Here is a 15,885-nt window from a genome sequence, read left to right as displayed (position 1 = left end):
AACAATATCAACGACTTTGTTGCCAAGCTCTATGAGCACTGCGGATCAGCCAAGCACGCGCACAGGTATGACTACACCAAGTACTACAGCTACAAGGGGTACTACCTCTTCCACATCCACCAGGTACGAAATGAATAGCCCTACACTTTCCCCTTCTGCAACCATGACATCGCGAGTTTCAACGACAACCCCGGAAGAAACAACTGCAAGCACTTCCGAGAGCACAGCAACGACAAGCTCTGATGCCGCAAGTCCCACCACTACCACAATCGGAGGAGCGACCACAACAAATTCTGAACCTGTGACGTCGACGTCTTCGCAGCCCACGCCCACAACGATGAGCACGAGCTCTGAAACCACATCAACAACTATTGCCACCGTTGTGACCACGGCTGAGACGACTGAGAGCAAAACGACGCAGACCACGACTATTGAGACCATGACGACTTTAGAGACCACGACGGCGACGTCAGGGGCCACGACGACTTCAGAGACATCTACTACAACGACTCCGGTGCCCCTTCCAACACACGTCAGGAATGGTGGTTTCGAAGAGATCCCGGAAGGTCTGGAAAATGGTTACTTTGCGGAAGGTCCCAATACCATTGCCAGCTGGTCAATAGGTGAGCGAGTATGGATAGACGGAGTCGATTCGGATTTCGCAAACGATGGCACTGTGTTCCTCTTGTGTGATGGGGTAAGACCATTCCGGTTCACCTTCGAGCAAGCTGATATAAACGTATCTGACATTCCTTCGCCAGCTCTGTCATACGCGTACAATGTGTTCTATGCTCCCGCAGACGATCCATGTACACTCACCGTTAGCTTTGCAGGGGCTGTTGTTGACACGTTCCAGTTGCTGGACGATGTAAGCGAAGTGTGGATAGAAAGGACTATACCTTTCGTGCCTGCAAGCGTCAGTGGAGATCTGGAATTTGTGATGGACTGCATTGCAACACCAGGCTCCCAGTATGTGTCTGTATTCTTTGACGATATCTCTATTGAGAAAGCTGTGACATAGTACAAGGAGGCATATGCCAAGGACACCACTTCCGATGTACCGTTGCTCTTTTCCCATTCCATGTCTGCTGTAGACCGACGCATCCTACATGGTCGTACTTGCTACCCACCTATTGCAACTTCTCACGCCTTCTGCATCTGACTGCTATCGCTTGAACGGTGTAGTCGTAGTCGCTGATGCTTCGCGTGTACACCTGTGCGAGCTCGTACTTTCTTCAATTTGACATCAGCCGGAGAATGATTCTTGTTGTAGATAGTTTTGTGAGTCGCCGTAACAATCAGCTTCGCTCCGACCCACACTTGGCCACAAAAGCAGAACAGAGTGAGGGCACAGAGATGAATACAAGTCACTGGTCACGCTCAGCCTACGTCTTCGTTCGCTGATCGAACATCCGTTCAGTACTGTCTGACATATTCGTCCTCAAATAGTATCTCCTTACTGGGTCTTAACATACACAATTCAGCATCATCCCTTTCTTCGTTTCACCATATCTCAGCCGCACCTACGAAGCCTTCTTCTCCAGTTCGTCATTCGCAACACCAGCCTCCTGCTTCGCAATAGCATCCGTCAAAGCCTGTCCCTTGATCACACCAACATCAGAATCCGTCATAAGTGTCTTCAGCACAGCTGGTCCAGAAAAGTTCTTCCTTCCCCAAACAAAGTACCAGAAGATACTGATCGATGCAAATGCGGCAAAGACCACGCTTGCGTAGTTCATGCTGGTTGCAGTCAAGCCATCGATTGAGACAGGCATGCAGAAGAGGAACACCGCCAGCACGATCCACACTAGCGTCGTGATGTTGATGGCGAACCCGAATTTGCCGAGTGAGAATGAGGCGTGCTCGACATGTTGCCGGCCTCGAAGGACTGATACTAGAATTGGAAGGCCGTAGGATGTTGATAGGCAGATTGTGGCGACTCCGGTGAAGCTGTTAAAAGCGGCGGTTGAGCCGAAGTAGATGAGGCCGAGGAGACAATCAACCACGGTTGAGAGGACGAGGCCCCAGAGTGGGATGTCGAAGCGTTTGTCGATCCTGCTCCAAAGTCCTGAGCCAGGAATTGCGCCGTCGCGCGCAAAAGCGTATGTGCAGCGACTCGCAGCGGTCAACGCGCCCACACCTGCGAACAACCAGATACCCAGAATGAGAAACAGCAGTCCAAAGCCACCAGCCGCACTGCCCGTAACTTGTTTGAAAAGCGTTGCAATCGGCTGTCCACTCGCAACACCAAGCAGCAACTCAATATCCGGAAGCGTGAACAGGATAGGTACCAAGTAAATAATCCCCGTCAACCCGGCAGCTACAACCGACAAAACAATCGCCTTCGGAACCTCCCTCTCCGGCATCTGCACCTCCTCACACATAGCAGCAACCATCCCATAGCCCGTAAGCACATACGCAGGCTGCAACAATCCCACAAAGAAACTCCACCCGGTCGGCCACCCACTCCCACTAGCATCATAATTCGCAAACACAAACTCCCCACTTCGTCTGCCCGCCTTCGCCATGACAAGCAACGTAATCAGCAGTATAATGATACTCGCTCCAGTCCAGTAGATACACAGCTTATTGATGAAATCTAGATACTTCGACAAGAACACATTAATCGCAAAGCACAAAAGCATGACGCACCAGAACATGAGGACTGTCTGCCATGTGTTGGGGACGAAGTCTTCGTTCCAGAGAGTGATCGCGGAGAGGATCAGCTGTGCGCCGCCGAAGTTGATGCTCAGTGTGACGGTCCAGTTTCCAACTAGGGTTAACCAACCCGTCACCCAAGACGCAATGGGCGCCCATTTTGGCGTAGATAGCAATGCAGCCCAGTAGTACACGCCGCCCGCTGTCGGGTATACACTACAGATTTCGGCTAGCGATGCTGCGATTGCCGTTGATAGCAGACTCAGCAACACCCATCCCCAGATGATAGTCACAGATTGTCCGTTCACGAGCGTGATGTAAAAGGTCGTGCTGAGGCCGTATGGCACGGCCATGATCGCGAAGGACAATCCGAGGACGCTGAGCATAGATAGGGAGCGTGGGAGTTCGGCTTTGTAGCCCATCTTCGCGAGGGCTGCATCGGCGGTTTGTGCGTCTACGCTGCCGGCGCGGGCGCTCGACGCGCGCTCTGTGAGGGAGGGGCGGCGCATGGTGTGGTATTGTAAGTGACGCCTAGATAGATGGTGCTGAGGGGTATCGTAATATGCTGGTGATCACAGCACAGCTATGGCCGTCCTGAGCGCGAAGAGCAAGCACGCAACTGACGACGATGAGGTAGAGAGCTGTTATCGGCACAGCTGAGAATAAGCAAATGTCAAGTCACGCGAGGAACGATATCGCTTGCCCAACTGGGTAGCTTGAGCCGAAGTAACGTGGTTCTAGCCTCCTTGGGGAAGCTTATCTTTTGTGGGGATTACATCGAGATTCCTCCTTTCTGTGAGCCTCAAAAATAGTGTCGCGAGTAGTAATAAGATATCTTCTGCAGACAAAGATCCTCGTGTGCGGCTACGGGCCATACCATCGTTCCTCCCGACTTGTTTGTGATTCTCTGTAACGCTGCGCAAAAGTATAGCTTCGCGAGAGCCCTTTCCGTGCGCTGATATGGAGCAATATTGGTGTTTCCGGATGCCCGAGAGCGACGGTGCGTAGGGAACTCTGCTGGTAGACAGCTACCAAAAATCAAAAAGAAATCACAGATATTGATGGTGGAGTAGCTGGCTGTATTGGAGTTAGCACTGGTAGTAGCTGGCAGTGAAGATGAAGAAGGGTAACTCACGAATCGAACCCAGAACCTTTTCCAGGCCTCGAGAGAACCTGAATGCTAAGGAAACGTCATACCACTAGACCACAACCCCCAGAAGCTCTGTGAGCTCATTTGTGCCTGGAAAATGCTTGGTGACCTATTTCACGATTTTGCGATGTAACATCGTTGAATTGTGCGGCGTCAGTCAGGGTTCGGCCAGATTAGTACTAGTGTATCCGGTATACCTTCCGTACTCCCGACGCTCCACACGATAAGCCAGGAGTAATACTTCGATGTCTTTGGGAAGAGCTGGAGGAGGGTATTCAATGCCAGCATCGAGCGACTCTGTGTAAACGCGCAGGAGTCCGAGACGCGCAAACCTCTTTGGGAGAAGTCTACTCCTTAGCAAATACAAAGAGAAGCACCATTCGAATCTTGCATGTTTTGCTGGTCTTGACTCATCACAAGGAAGTGGCGACCGGAACACGTGAACCAGAATCTTCGCAAGGCTTCCACACCTGCCGAATCCGCTGCTGGTCAAGTTCAGGCTAGGACAGCTCAGTATCGAAACTGCTGACCTGTTTACTATAGACTTCTTTGTAACACGCAAAACAAGGGTTATACTTCATACCGCGTCATCACATGCACCCAGGCTGGACGAAGCATTAGCAAAATTGTTAAGGTACGGTCACGTAGCGATTGCTAGATCTCAGTACTTTCTATCGCCATGACGGACTCGAATCCTCATACCACATTACCCTTCCCACCAACAACAGCACAGCACATCCTCAATTGCTCCTTCCACTCATGGCATCCCAAATATCGCACCAAGACACCAAAAGCACGACTCATACCTCTATCACAAGCCTTCGTTGACTACCTCAGATCGGATGGCATCATGTTACCACCTGAAGCAACGCGCAATGACGATGATAGTGGTTATTCAGACGACGAAGACGAAGAAGATCCTTCCGAAGCTTGGCCTGAAATCCACGAAAAGATCAAATCCACCATCGCCGAGCTAGGCGGCAAAGTAGTCCCGAAACTCAATTGGTCAGCGCCAAAAGACGCGACATGGATTTCGAGCACGAATGACATGGAATGTAGAACAGCAAACGAGATCTACCTCCTTCTCAAGTCGAGCGATTTCATCTCGCATGATCTAGAGCAAGCATTTGATGGATGCATTGACACAGCGGAAGTACCATACCACCTAGTACTGCGGAAGTCTTTCAACCTCAACCCTTCACTAGAGTTTCGATGTTTCGTACGAGACAAGAAGTTGATCGCGATCACCCAGCGAGAAATGAACCACTTCGACTTCCTGTTCGGTTTACGCAGCGACTTCAGTCTGAAGATCGAAGAGTTCTTCGAAGACACATTGCACGACTTTCCTGATCCCAACTTCACATTCGACGTCTACATTCCACCGCCACACGAACGAGTCTGGCTTATTGACATTAATCCATGGGCGCCGAGAACCGATCCGTTGCTATTCTCGTGGCTCGAGCTATTGACGATGGACGAGCCAGAGGACGAAGACTTCGTACCAGAGTTCAGGCTAGTGCAGAGAGATGATCCGGAGGCTTACCAGTTCTCGGCCACAAAGTACAGTGCACACAAGCTACCGAAGGATGTGGTCGATGCTAGTATGACTCCTGGTGGCATGAAGGACATGATGGAGGAATGGAAGAGAGTGATGGACAGGGAAGATCAAGAGGACAGTGAGACGGAAGAAGCAGGATGAGCGCCTGGTGCTACCTTTTGTTAGCCTACTGAATGCACGCTTACAACGCATTCGGCTTCACCTCTCTGTATCCAATCTCCAACAGTCCGAGAATACATAGCACCTTCTGTGCCAGAGAACTTGATGTTCTCGCAGTGCCGCTGTCCCGATATCAGCAGCACCTTGCGGCTGGCGCGTCGCAAGCTTAGGAACCACCTCCACGATCGACGAATATGACCCCGGTCAACAACTACGACAGCCAAGCAGAGTCGCGACACAGCTCAACACAAACCAATGCGCATCTCCTCATTGGCTGCAGTGCGACCTCGCACCGACATTCAAGGTTACTCCTTATCAGTGGAGCCAGAAGATCGTCACAACGCCAAGACTCATATGCAAGAGATAACAGTCGATAGGCTCCGAATGAGCTTGAAAGGTCTTATTTGCGCCTCAACAGCGATACAGTGAGCAGACAGCTATCTACGGGGTAGTGCTAAGTAAGCTTGATCTGCGCCACCGACGTTGATTGCTGTCGTCCCAATGAACGACACGGATACCACGAACACGGCACTGATGTCCACCCCCAACGACACAAGTATGGAGCAGATAGATAGACGAAGTCCGATATATTGACACCCTTGCTCCCCCATCTCCCATCCAGTGTCATTTCTCCCGTTCGTTCCCTTCATGCCCCTCCTCCTAACCCGCGGTCTGCCCAACACAACAACCGACACAACCATGTACAACTGCTACACCCCCGCCGAAACGGCGGAAATCGTCTCGCGCGCCGGCGCCGCAAAAGCCAACACCCGCCTCGACAAGATCTTCATGTCGTCTGTTATGGCGGGTATGCTACTTTCCTTTGCGTGCGCGACGCTCCTCAGCACGAATGCCAGTCCGTGGTACCAGGCTGAGGCGCCGGGTCTGATCCGGACAATTGCGGCGCTGGTGTTTCCGTATGGGTTGTGTATGATTGTGTTGACGGGGAGTGATTTGTGTACTGGTTCTTTCTTGGTACGTCCTACTTGTTGACGATGGATGGCGGAGGTAAAGGCTAATGTGAGTTGTAGTTCACCACAGTCGCAGTCCTCCATCGCCGCCTCTCGATCCCGAAGATGCTCATCCACTGGACGCTTACATTCTTTGGTAACCTGGTTGGCTCGCTCTTCATGGTGGCTATAATAGCCGGGTACGGTGGGATCTTTGACACGGCAGTTTACCGCGACGAGGTGCACACATTCGTGACGACCAAGCAGGTCTCACCTCATTTCCATCAGGTATTCCTGCGGGGTATCGGCGCGAATTGGCTCGTTTGTCTGGCTTGTTTCTTGGGCATGAGTGGACGGGAGTTCGTGAGTAAGATTGTGGGGATTTGGTGGCCGACTTTTGCGTTTGTGAGCTTGGGATTGGATCACGGTTAGCAATCTCTTGAATACGCCTACGCTTATGCTAACATATTCGCAGTCGTCGCAAACATGTTCTTCGTGCCCATGGGCATCTGGCATGATACACCGGGCGTCACAGTGGGGTTGTATATCTGGAAGGGCATCATTCCTGCTCTGCTGGGCAACATTGTTGGTGGTGGACTATTTGTTGGCACGTACTTCTGGTACTTTTACCTGCAAGGATCTGACGCGCACGTTATTGATGGTGTGTCGTTTGATGCGCCGCCTGCTGGGATGTTGGATATGAGGAGTGGCAACCTCGAACTTGGCAAGAGGAGGAAGGCGGATGAGGAGACGTTGCATGGAACACCGCCTAATGAGATGGGCGAGAAGGATCACTGACAATGTGCGGCTTGCTCATCAAAGGAATTGGCCTGACAGTAGCGGGTTGTATGTTAGTGCAGCATAGTTATCATTCAGTCACGATATGGAATGCTTGATCGTAGAGCTCGGATGACTTCTCAGTTTGTGCGAACGATGCGGACTTGTTCGAAGTCTCGATGACATTGCTAACAAGGTAGACTTGGCACCAGCAGAAGCGCAAAGTACCTGCGCATCCCCAGTCGTGCTTGACGGCTCCTTCATCTCACCCTTCCATCAGCCTTCATCATCATGTTATCCACATCCATCAATGTCCATCCACGTCCATCGCCAAAGCACATCCTCACGCTCCCATCGTCTCTAACACCCAGTAGTCGTTCGAAACCTCGTGAAACAGTCTCAAACAGCCAAGCCAGCGCCGTAGCGGCAACGAGACTAGAGGTGAAGGTTGACTAAGAAGTGCCTTGACTGCGGTCAATGCAGCCAAGGTTTTGCTCGAGAGAGCTGGGCGGGGGCTTCTCCTCCCCAGGGGTTTTCGTACAGATGACTTGCCCAAGGTCATCCGGCCAGCTCCGGTTCTGGCACCTGAGCGGATTGCTCCGCTGCAGGTAGTGTCCTAAACCTTGCAGACCGTAAATCCACGTCGACTGATCACTCGTCCGAAGGACTAGAGGGGTGTGTCCGAACAGTCTCAGCTACCACAGAAGCGGTTGTTGAGACTGAGTGTCATGTCGAATTAATGAGAAGTACTTGTCCGGCATTGAACCGGGCAAGCTGTCCAACATGAGCATATTGCTGCAACAGAGCACTGGAGCATAAGCGAGCCAAGGTCAGATTGTTGAAGAGTGCTCGCCTGCGGCCAAATCAGCACGAGGTTTGCTCGCTAGAGCTGTGGGCGCCATTCCTTGTGGCTCTTCCTCCCCAAAGATGGTTCAGCCTCGATGACTTGCCCATGGCCATTTCAATGGCTGGCTCTCCAAGCGGGCCAGTCTGTACGACTCAGCGCCGAGCTGGCCTTGTACCGTAGCCACACGCTTGGAGAGACTGTTAGGAGATCTGTGGTCGACGTCGATGTCCTTGTGCTGGCTTCGAGGATCTGCGTGCTCACGCTAAATAGATCGCTTTGGCTGTTCCTGGTGTTTTGCGACGGCGACCCCCCCAGTATCTCGAACCTCATCCAACTCCTTTCTCGGAATCACGCTCCCACACGTTCAGCTGGGGCTCTCGGCATGGTACAGGGAGTTGTAGTGGAGGTCCTGGTTGACCACGATTGCGATGTAGTGTGCTTGCTTGTTATCTTCCTTCTTTGCTGAGACAAGCAGATCTCCATGGCAGTGTAGTCATTTCTCGTTCCTCTTTCTTTGCAGACGGCTAGCAAACTGTTCATGCCCTTGTCAGGTACACTTATTGTTGTTCTCCTTCATGCCTTTCATCCTTTCATATCGTGCTGAGTGAAGAGACTAGAGGCACAAGACATTGCTACCAGCTAGAATGTTGACGCACCGAGCACGCCGACGGGCAATGCAAGGCTTGCTTTCTGGTTGTGTGGCTGCATGTATGAGTATTGCTAGCATCTTGACTTTCTTAAGCTTCATCCCTGTCAAGACTTTCGATGGTATGGTTCAGGGCTGAAGGTGTGCCCTTCGCCCTACGAAACGTAAGGTGGAGGTATTTTCGTATCGCTGCGACTTTCACCCCAGCGGGTATATTGAAATAGATCCAGCCTAAGCTGGTCTTGGGAAGTGGGTTGAGTGTGCTTTCGTATCGTGTGTACAGTGGCGAGGTGAGGTAAGTGAATCGGTATTGGAAACAATGAGACTCATCGGCATGTTTGTGAAAATGGAGATTGTGCGAAAGATGCTACACGTTGTTAGCAGGTTACATGGCGCTTGAGGTGCGTACGTACCTCGACCATCGATAGAGCATCGAGAGCCTTGTGTGACTGTCTAGGAAGTGGTGTAGATAGGTTGATTATTGAAGATGTGAATCAAGCAGGAGGTGCCAGTACGATCCGATCATGAAGAAAGCCCGAGATTGTGCTCAGCGCTATGAGACGAGTGTAATTGTGAGGAAGCTGATGGGATGACCAGCTGCCTGGTAATATTTCTTTTGTAACGTTCTTGGCAATGTTGCAACCGTACCTCAAGGGCAGGCTAAGCAGCACGACGCACCTGGCCCCGCGTGCCTGACGCAGTAGGATGCGAGCCGTTCCTCGGTGATGGCGATCGAGGCAGAGAGGGAGGAAATTCGATGGAGTTAGGCTGAATTGGTGTCAGTCACAGCGATTATCTTTGACGCCTTCACTCACAATTTTGAGCATGCACCTAATGCACTGATGCAGTAGATTTCAAGCCAGCAGTAGGGTGCCAGCCTGACCAGTATCTGCCACGTTCTGCAATGTCCCCATGTTTCAAGCTGCCCTTTGGTCAAGAAGGGTCTTGGGGGATGAAGAGTGACTTTGAAAGTGGTAGTAGTGGATTGAGCCACAAACTTCGCCATCTGTGCCTGAGGTCCCGAGTGTCTCAGAGTTGTGGCGGCAGTGAGTCGCTAATCTGCCTCCAGGAGAGCCTCAGCATGTGAATTCGAACCATCGCGTACTTGAAGCAGTAGGCTGCCAGCCCTGCAAGACGTGTACCGTGTAGAAAGACCGTAAGGAGACTGCCTCATCAAGACTTGATGAGGTACCGTGGTGATTATGATAGACAGTTGCTGTATGCCCGCCTCAAGGACGGTCCGCCATGTATGACATGAAATCCCAATACACAGGAAGCAGTAGGATGCTAGCCCACCCATGGAGTACCCCGTTCTTCAAGCTGCCCCAGGATGAGAGGGTCTTTGGGGTGCCTGCGGGCCATTGTAGCCGACACAGGTGATGCGCCGTGTGGAGACTGAATCCTCAGATAAGCGATGAGTTGTTGTCAAAGATATTCTGGACAAATTTCGATGATCAACCCAACGACAGATGCGTGAGTGGACCGCCTGCTGGATAGTCAGTACTGTGAGCAAGGAATTGGTGCAGATGCAACTGACCTTCAGCGACTTTGACAGGTATTGGAACATCCAGCATTTTTCGGTACGTTGCTGATCGCGCCATCCCCAAACATATTGCGGGTAGGCGTCGACCTGCAGTGCGCAGGCCGACCCTGAATTTGTGGTGCATGAGAGTGAGAAAGGTTGCGAGGGGAGAGGAGACTACTACGGGTGTTATGATGACAAGAAACTGGCAATGCACGTGCCTTGGTGGGGTAGCTTAGTGACAAGTGGTAGGTGAAGGTCAACTAAGAAGCAATAAAGAAGTGAAAAGAAGCTCGAAGAAAGAGCAACTGCAAGCTTGCTGAGCAGCTGCCGTGCGAGTGAAGCCTAGGTTCAGAGCTTGTGAGCAGTGTGAAGGTCACCACTGCATTGCTGCCAGATTTGCACTTCCCAGTCTCTATATTCGATCATTACTTCAGTCGGAGCCATAACTCTTTCTGCTGGTTCTGACATTTTGGATGTGACCACTTCCACCTTTCGAGGAAGGAAAGTGTAGTAACGAGATGTCAGTGCCCAGGGCTTGTGGCGTCCTTATCTGTCGTGGACCTTCCTACAAATACTGCGGCAGAGATAAGATATATACCGGACCACGTCTCTCAACCAGGTCTTGCGTGGTGACACGTACCGAGCGTAACCTGTGCTTTCCCATGCGGTCCAGAATTCATTGCCGTAAAAGGGAATGGCGTTCCACCCATTCGTCACAGGAGGCCGGGGTAGAAGCTGGTTGTGAGGATAATCGTCGTCTTCCGACTCTGTCCACATGCGGCGTTCGTATAGCCATAAGTGACGGCCGAGCCAAGACATGACACCAATATCGTGCTCGACTGGAGTTTCCTCGAATAACTGGTTGTCAGGCAGGATGCAGAAAGGCGCCTGTGTTGGTGCCTCTTGCTGATTCAGGTAGTTCATACACCCTACTGTTGCAATAAGCATATCTGGCTTGTTCTGCCGAACTTCCCTGGATGTGCCGGCGGCTGGAGTGTAATCACCCAATGAAGAGCACCGATCGCCTAAAGATTGTGATGTCGTGACATGCAGGACGACCCAAGGTCCGACATACCTTCGAGATACCTGGACACTACATAGGCACAAGTGACAGATAAAGGTTTGGCAGGAACTCGCTTTACGACTCGCGTGGGCAAGTGGCCGCCGCCAGCCTTCGTGTATATTGCAGCCAAGCCAACGGGTGACCGAGGAAAGAGCCTGGTGCTTGATAGGCTCATGAACAATCGGCGACGTGAAAGTCGTTAGATCGATCCAATCTATGAGCTGATAGAATGGGTGAGCCTTATCACGCTTGCTGATGCGAAGCTCGGTACTGGTATGCAAGCTAAGCATTCACCCACGATGTTTGCACGAAGCTCTGACTTGATCGGCATCGTCAGAGCGTGACCAACAACTCCCTTGCCATGCATGATCTTCAGGAGGTCCCGAGCATATATGCCATAATCTCGTGAGCTGTGCACCGCTCCGCGGATGACCAGGTCGATAAGCTCACGCGGGATCCGCCTATCGTGGTCTTGGATATCCAAGTGACCATAGGAGCAATGTGGTCGGAGTTTCCGGTCGGGGCAGAGTCGAACTGGCTCCCCCTCCGCTTGTCTCCATTTGTAGAGCTTGATACAAGTGAAGCATACGAGGTAGTCTGGAAGCTGTTTCTCGAGAACCAGTAGCAGTTGCCTTCTATCTTCGGATTCCTTGGGTATGAGGGTGTCGTAACAATGCTTGAAGGAAGAGTAGAGTTGCTTGTTGGCCAGGGAGAGCGCACATGTATCGACAGGATGTAGCATTGAAGCGATGTGTTGCAGGATCTCCAGGGGCACGCCATCCAGCATGGATGGGGTGAGGATGGGCTCATCTGTAGGTGCAGGAGTTTCGCAGCGCCCAATTCTAGGAGTACGGGAACTTTCTCTTTGTCGCTCCAGATATAGCGTGGCTTTCATATCTGCCACTGTGTGGCAAGGTCCTGGGCATGGCAATAAACAGCACACGGCGTATCTGTGGCTCTCAATGAAAAGAAGTCGTGAACGGTATGTTGACGTTGAGTAGATCGTGATGGACGGAAGGGGGGGCGACGAAGGTAAGATATACACGAGTGTTGTCTGTCGGCACGGCTGTATGTTCGGTGTTGACTCACTCTGGCTCGTTGGCCCATCTCAAGAACTCAGACGAAGACTGACCATAAGATGACATGCCTCTCGACGTCTCACATGAAGCCGTGCTACGTCGTCGCTCCCTAACGATAAGTCCTTGTCGTGGGAACACAATCAGCCGTGCGTCGGCTTTTGCAGGAGGCATTCCGAGCTCAACCGCGGCCTACCACCTCGAAGCCGTGCTTCACCTCCACGCAACTCATATGTGCGTGGTCGCCGTTCGTATATGCTGCGACATGGGAGCGGTGGTGGAGCTTGAGGGCCGATTGCATGCGAATGTTGACCAAGCAGGAGGGAGGGAATGTGTCCAAGGGTGGGAAGGACTGCTGGTCAAGATGCAAACGTTGAATAAAATAAATGATCGGTCAAATCGGGACACGAGCCCTGAAGGAAATCTTCTGACCACAAGCTTGTGCAGCTATTCAATACATGGAACAACAATACTGCTTAGTATAGAAAAACCACCTACCTTCACTGTAAATAGAAGAACATTAGAGTCACAATGAAGAGTTTAGGGTCATTGTAACATAGGTACACCGAAGAAGCGCTCACAAATTCGTGATTAGAAGTGAGCTGCTCTTAGACGGGCAGCCTGTGGAGAACTCCGCCGACGACCAGCTCAATCTCATAGACATGTTCGGACTTATCCGAGCATGCCTGATAGCCTAAAGTCTCCCAAGCGTAGTAAGATGGTGCTTGATCGAGCAGTGGTCCCGGTTGTGCCAGGCGGTTAACAAAATAATTTCCAAGGTCCGGGTTAGTCGCTCCAGGCCTGAAGTGCAAGTATTAGAGGTGCTCTAAGGCGAGCTAGGCATGCCTAGATGTGCACAGCTGGTCTCTAAGAATACGGTGAACGGACAAGGCCGAGTCCGGACTTTGCCAATTATTTTATCAACCGCCTGGTCCGTCCATGATTTCAACGGCCATCTCCGGGCTGCCTCGGTCTCCTGAAACCACTCCGGCTGAGCTCCCGTCCTGTAAGGTGGAGAAATGGTTAACGTAGATATTTGAACAGTTATAGTTTGAAGTCTGAAGGGGAGACTCGAGACGATGAAGGACTACCTAGGGCACCGAATGTTTTAGATACGAAAATCACCCGAGCCAGCGTCCGCCATGGCACAAGAAGCAGTTGGCCGATGCCTATGCGGAGCAGTCCAATTCAAGGTTACGGGAGAGCCGATATACAATGTTGTATGCCATTGTGTGAATTGCAAGTATGTATAGTCCTCGGCAATCATTTTTGCGTATCGAGCTCATAGAACGCTTTCTTGTCATTCAGGCGCACATCCGGAAGCACCTTCCACACCGCCTCGATCTACCTCAAGAAGGTACGCACCGTAACCCTTATGGAGTCCTCCAGGCTACCATGACATGAGCTCAACCACTCACCCCTTCCCAGCAATACACACTCCTGCAACCACCCAGTGAAGACCCTGCAGCTCAAGATCTCCCAAACATAACAGTCTACCCCGACTACGACACACAATCCGGCAAACCCCTCTACCGCCGCTTCTGTGCCACTTGCGGCGCCAAAATCTCCGCCCTAACACCCTTGAACAACGAAATTATCTCAGTTCCTGCCGGAATCCTGCCAGATGCGGGACAGGAATGGAAACCACAGAAGGAGCAGTTTTTGAAGGACAAGGTAGGTTGGGTTCCTGAGTTGGGTGATCTGGTGCAGACCGTGAAAGGACCTGGCAGCGAGGTTGTAGGCGGGTTGAGGTCCCAGGCAGCTGAGTCGGCGGATGAGCGAGGAAGACTGTGAGATTTCTGGTCAACAGCGGATCGAGCTCGTGCTTTGCTTTGTAGCAAATCTGAAAGGAAAGCCGCGACCTCTGTTCAAGACAAGAACGCACGAGCCGTGCGACTCATCTGCACAGCCCGTTGCTTCTTCAGTGTCGCTCGATACCGGTCCAAGTCGTTCCTGATAGGCTTGTGCTCGTTACAATGAACATGCACTGCTGACTCCTAGTCGCTAACAGCCTGTTCCGGCACAATATGCCCATTGCCATTCGTCTGGCTATAGTCTTCATCGTCCTTCTTGTACAAGAAGAACTGCACGAAGATGGCGCCATCAAGTAGCAGTGTACCCAGACTACCTGCAATCCAGCTAGCATTCACCGCGATGTACCGCGCATAGATGGCGCCTGCTTCTCCTGGCTCGCATCTTCCTGGACCTCGACGACAGCTGGGCTCTGGATTGTATGCAAAAATGGACATGTCGTAGGTCAGATTGCCGATGCAGGCGAACAAGAAGAAGAGCAGTGACACGCCTTCCGTGGATTTCCGCCTGTAGTTCAGAAGGATTTGCGGGACACGCGAAGCAAGATAGAATATTGCGCAAAGGTAGCCAAAGGCTTGGCCTAGCATGTCGAATTGCAGTGGCTCGGAAGGTTGGTCGTTGTGCCTATTGTAATGGCGGTGATGATGATGGTGTCTCCCACCGTGATGCGTTGAGATATACCAGCCTAACGCGCCAGCTGCACAGACCAGGAGGACTGCGGCGAGATTGAAAAGAACCCTCTGAAATGTTGTAGTGGGCTTGTTGTTAGCAATAGCTGGTGGATCGCGATGTGCGTCGTGTAACGGTGTAGCGGGAGAGAGATGTTGTCCAGATCGGCGGAACTCCTCGCCAAAAGAGCTCCTGCGATGGTCCTCAATGCCAGGCGATGGTGCTGACAACAGTGGTTGGCGCTCGTTGTCTGTTTCTACGGGCTTCTGAACCTCGTCCTTCAACGTGAAACCACGGTAGTAGAAAAGCTGAAGCAGCAAAACAATATCGGCCAAGGTATAGTAGACAGCGAGGATAATCATGGTTGGCAAAACACCTTGCAAGACTGCGCCCAAAATGTTGAAGATATCTCCCAGTAGCCATACCACGATGAAGACTATTGATAGTCCTTCGGCGGATCCCCGTCGGAAGTTCTCAATAATCTGGGGCGAGAAGACAACGACCCAACATGCTATCGATATTGAGCCGCAGATGCCGGAAAGTGCATCTATGTCGAGGGTCATGTTTGACTGAGGAGGAAACATGTTTGAAAGTAGCGTCGATAAGTCAAATTCAAATCATGGATGGCTGTAGATGAATTCACGACGTAGCTGGAGAGCACCGGCAGAGACGCGTGACTTTCGAGCTCCTGTTTGGGGGTTGCACGTACTGACGTTGCGACCTTGCTGCCTCGTTATGGGAAAATCGAGTTTGAGAAATGTTTGATGACTTTCTCAAGGCAACTATGGTTGAGATGTTATTTTCGAGCTTTTATGCTTGCATGACACATCAAAACGTGCGGTTGGTGACCTCTTTCTCGCAGCTTGCAAATCCGAGTTTTTGATGCGCTAAGACGTAATGAGAGTTCGCTAAAATCTGGGGTACATCGCGCTTTCCCTTTTCAGCAGTGGTAGGCGTGACACAATTCAGGAACGAGAAGCATTCGTACCACGATG

General features: G+C 51.6%; 7 protein-coding genes and 1 non-coding gene across 8 annotated transcripts; 4 read left to right on the top strand and 4 right to left on the bottom strand.

Annotated features, from left to right (window-relative positions):
• Window positions 1–337: 337 nt before the first annotated feature.
• PMZ80_002289 (uncharacterized protein) lies at window positions 338–1,021 on the top strand (the record flags this gene model as incomplete). Its single annotated transcript, XM_064870722.1, has 1 exon — window positions 338–1,021. The coding sequence occupies one exon, from the start codon at window positions 338–340 to the stop codon at window positions 1,019–1,021; it is 684 nt and encodes a 227-aa protein (XP_064733175.1).
• Window positions 1,022–1,523: 502 nt separating this feature from the next.
• On the bottom strand, window positions 1,524–3,167 carry PMZ80_002288 (uncharacterized protein; the record flags this gene model as incomplete). Its single annotated transcript, XM_064870721.1, has 1 exon — window positions 1,524–3,167. One exon carries the CDS (start codon window positions 3,165–3,167, stop codon window positions 1,524–1,526), a length of 1,644 nt encoding a protein of 547 aa, XP_064733174.1.
• A 613-nt stretch (window positions 3,168–3,780) lies between these two features.
• Window positions 3,781–3,872, bottom strand: PMZ80_002287. The gene has a single exon. It is a non-coding gene; the product is annotated as a tRNA-Ala (tRNA).
• Window positions 3,873–4,487: 615 nt separating this feature from the next.
• PMZ80_002286 (uncharacterized protein) lies at window positions 4,488–5,507 on the top strand (the record flags this gene model as incomplete). Its single annotated transcript, XM_064870720.1, has 1 exon — window positions 4,488–5,507. The coding sequence occupies one exon, from the start codon at window positions 4,488–4,490 to the stop codon at window positions 5,505–5,507; it is 1,020 nt and encodes a 339-aa protein (XP_064733173.1).
• Window positions 5,508–6,173: 666 nt separating this feature from the next.
• Window positions 6,174–7,273, top strand: PMZ80_002285 (uncharacterized protein; the record flags this gene model as incomplete). Its single annotated transcript, XM_064870719.1, has 3 exons — window positions 6,174–6,500; window positions 6,557–6,902; window positions 6,951–7,273. The coding sequence occupies 3 exons, from the start codon at window positions 6,174–6,176 to the stop codon at window positions 7,271–7,273; spliced, it is 996 nt and encodes a 331-aa protein (XP_064733172.1).
• Window positions 7,274–10,910: 3,637 nt separating this feature from the next.
• Window positions 10,911–11,218, bottom strand: PMZ80_002284 (uncharacterized protein; the record flags this gene model as incomplete). The annotated part of the gene is made up of 1 exon (XM_064870718.1): window positions 10,911–11,218. A coding segment is annotated over one exon (308 nt), but the record flags the coding sequence as incomplete, so codon positions are not given.
• Window positions 11,219–13,551: 2,333 nt separating this feature from the next.
• On the top strand, window positions 13,552–14,203 carry PMZ80_002283 (uncharacterized protein; the record flags this gene model as incomplete). Its single annotated transcript, XM_064870717.1, has 3 exons — window positions 13,552–13,629; window positions 13,698–13,766; window positions 13,838–14,203. 3 exons carry the CDS (start codon window positions 13,552–13,554, stop codon window positions 14,201–14,203), a joined length of 513 nt encoding a protein of 170 aa, XP_064733170.1.
• Window positions 14,204–14,406: 203 nt separating this feature from the next.
• RTC2 (putative vacuolar membrane transporter for cationic amino acids) lies at window positions 14,407–15,453 on the bottom strand (the record flags this gene model as incomplete). Its single annotated transcript, XM_064870716.1, has 1 exon — window positions 14,407–15,453. One exon carries the CDS (start codon window positions 15,451–15,453, stop codon window positions 14,407–14,409), a length of 1,047 nt encoding a protein of 348 aa, XP_064733169.1.
• Window positions 15,454–15,885: the final 432 nt, after the last annotated feature.

Source organism: Knufia obscura (genome assembly GCF_036327395.1).
Source record: "Knufia obscura strain CCFEE 5817 isolate CBS 148926 chromosome Unknown scaffold_2, whole genome shotgun sequence".
NCBI classification, from domain to species: Eukaryota; Fungi; Ascomycota; class Eurotiomycetes; order Chaetothyriales; family Trichomeriaceae; genus Knufia; species Knufia obscura.
Note: the sequence above shows the minus strand (reverse complement) of the source record. Positions and strands in the feature narration are given on the sequence as shown.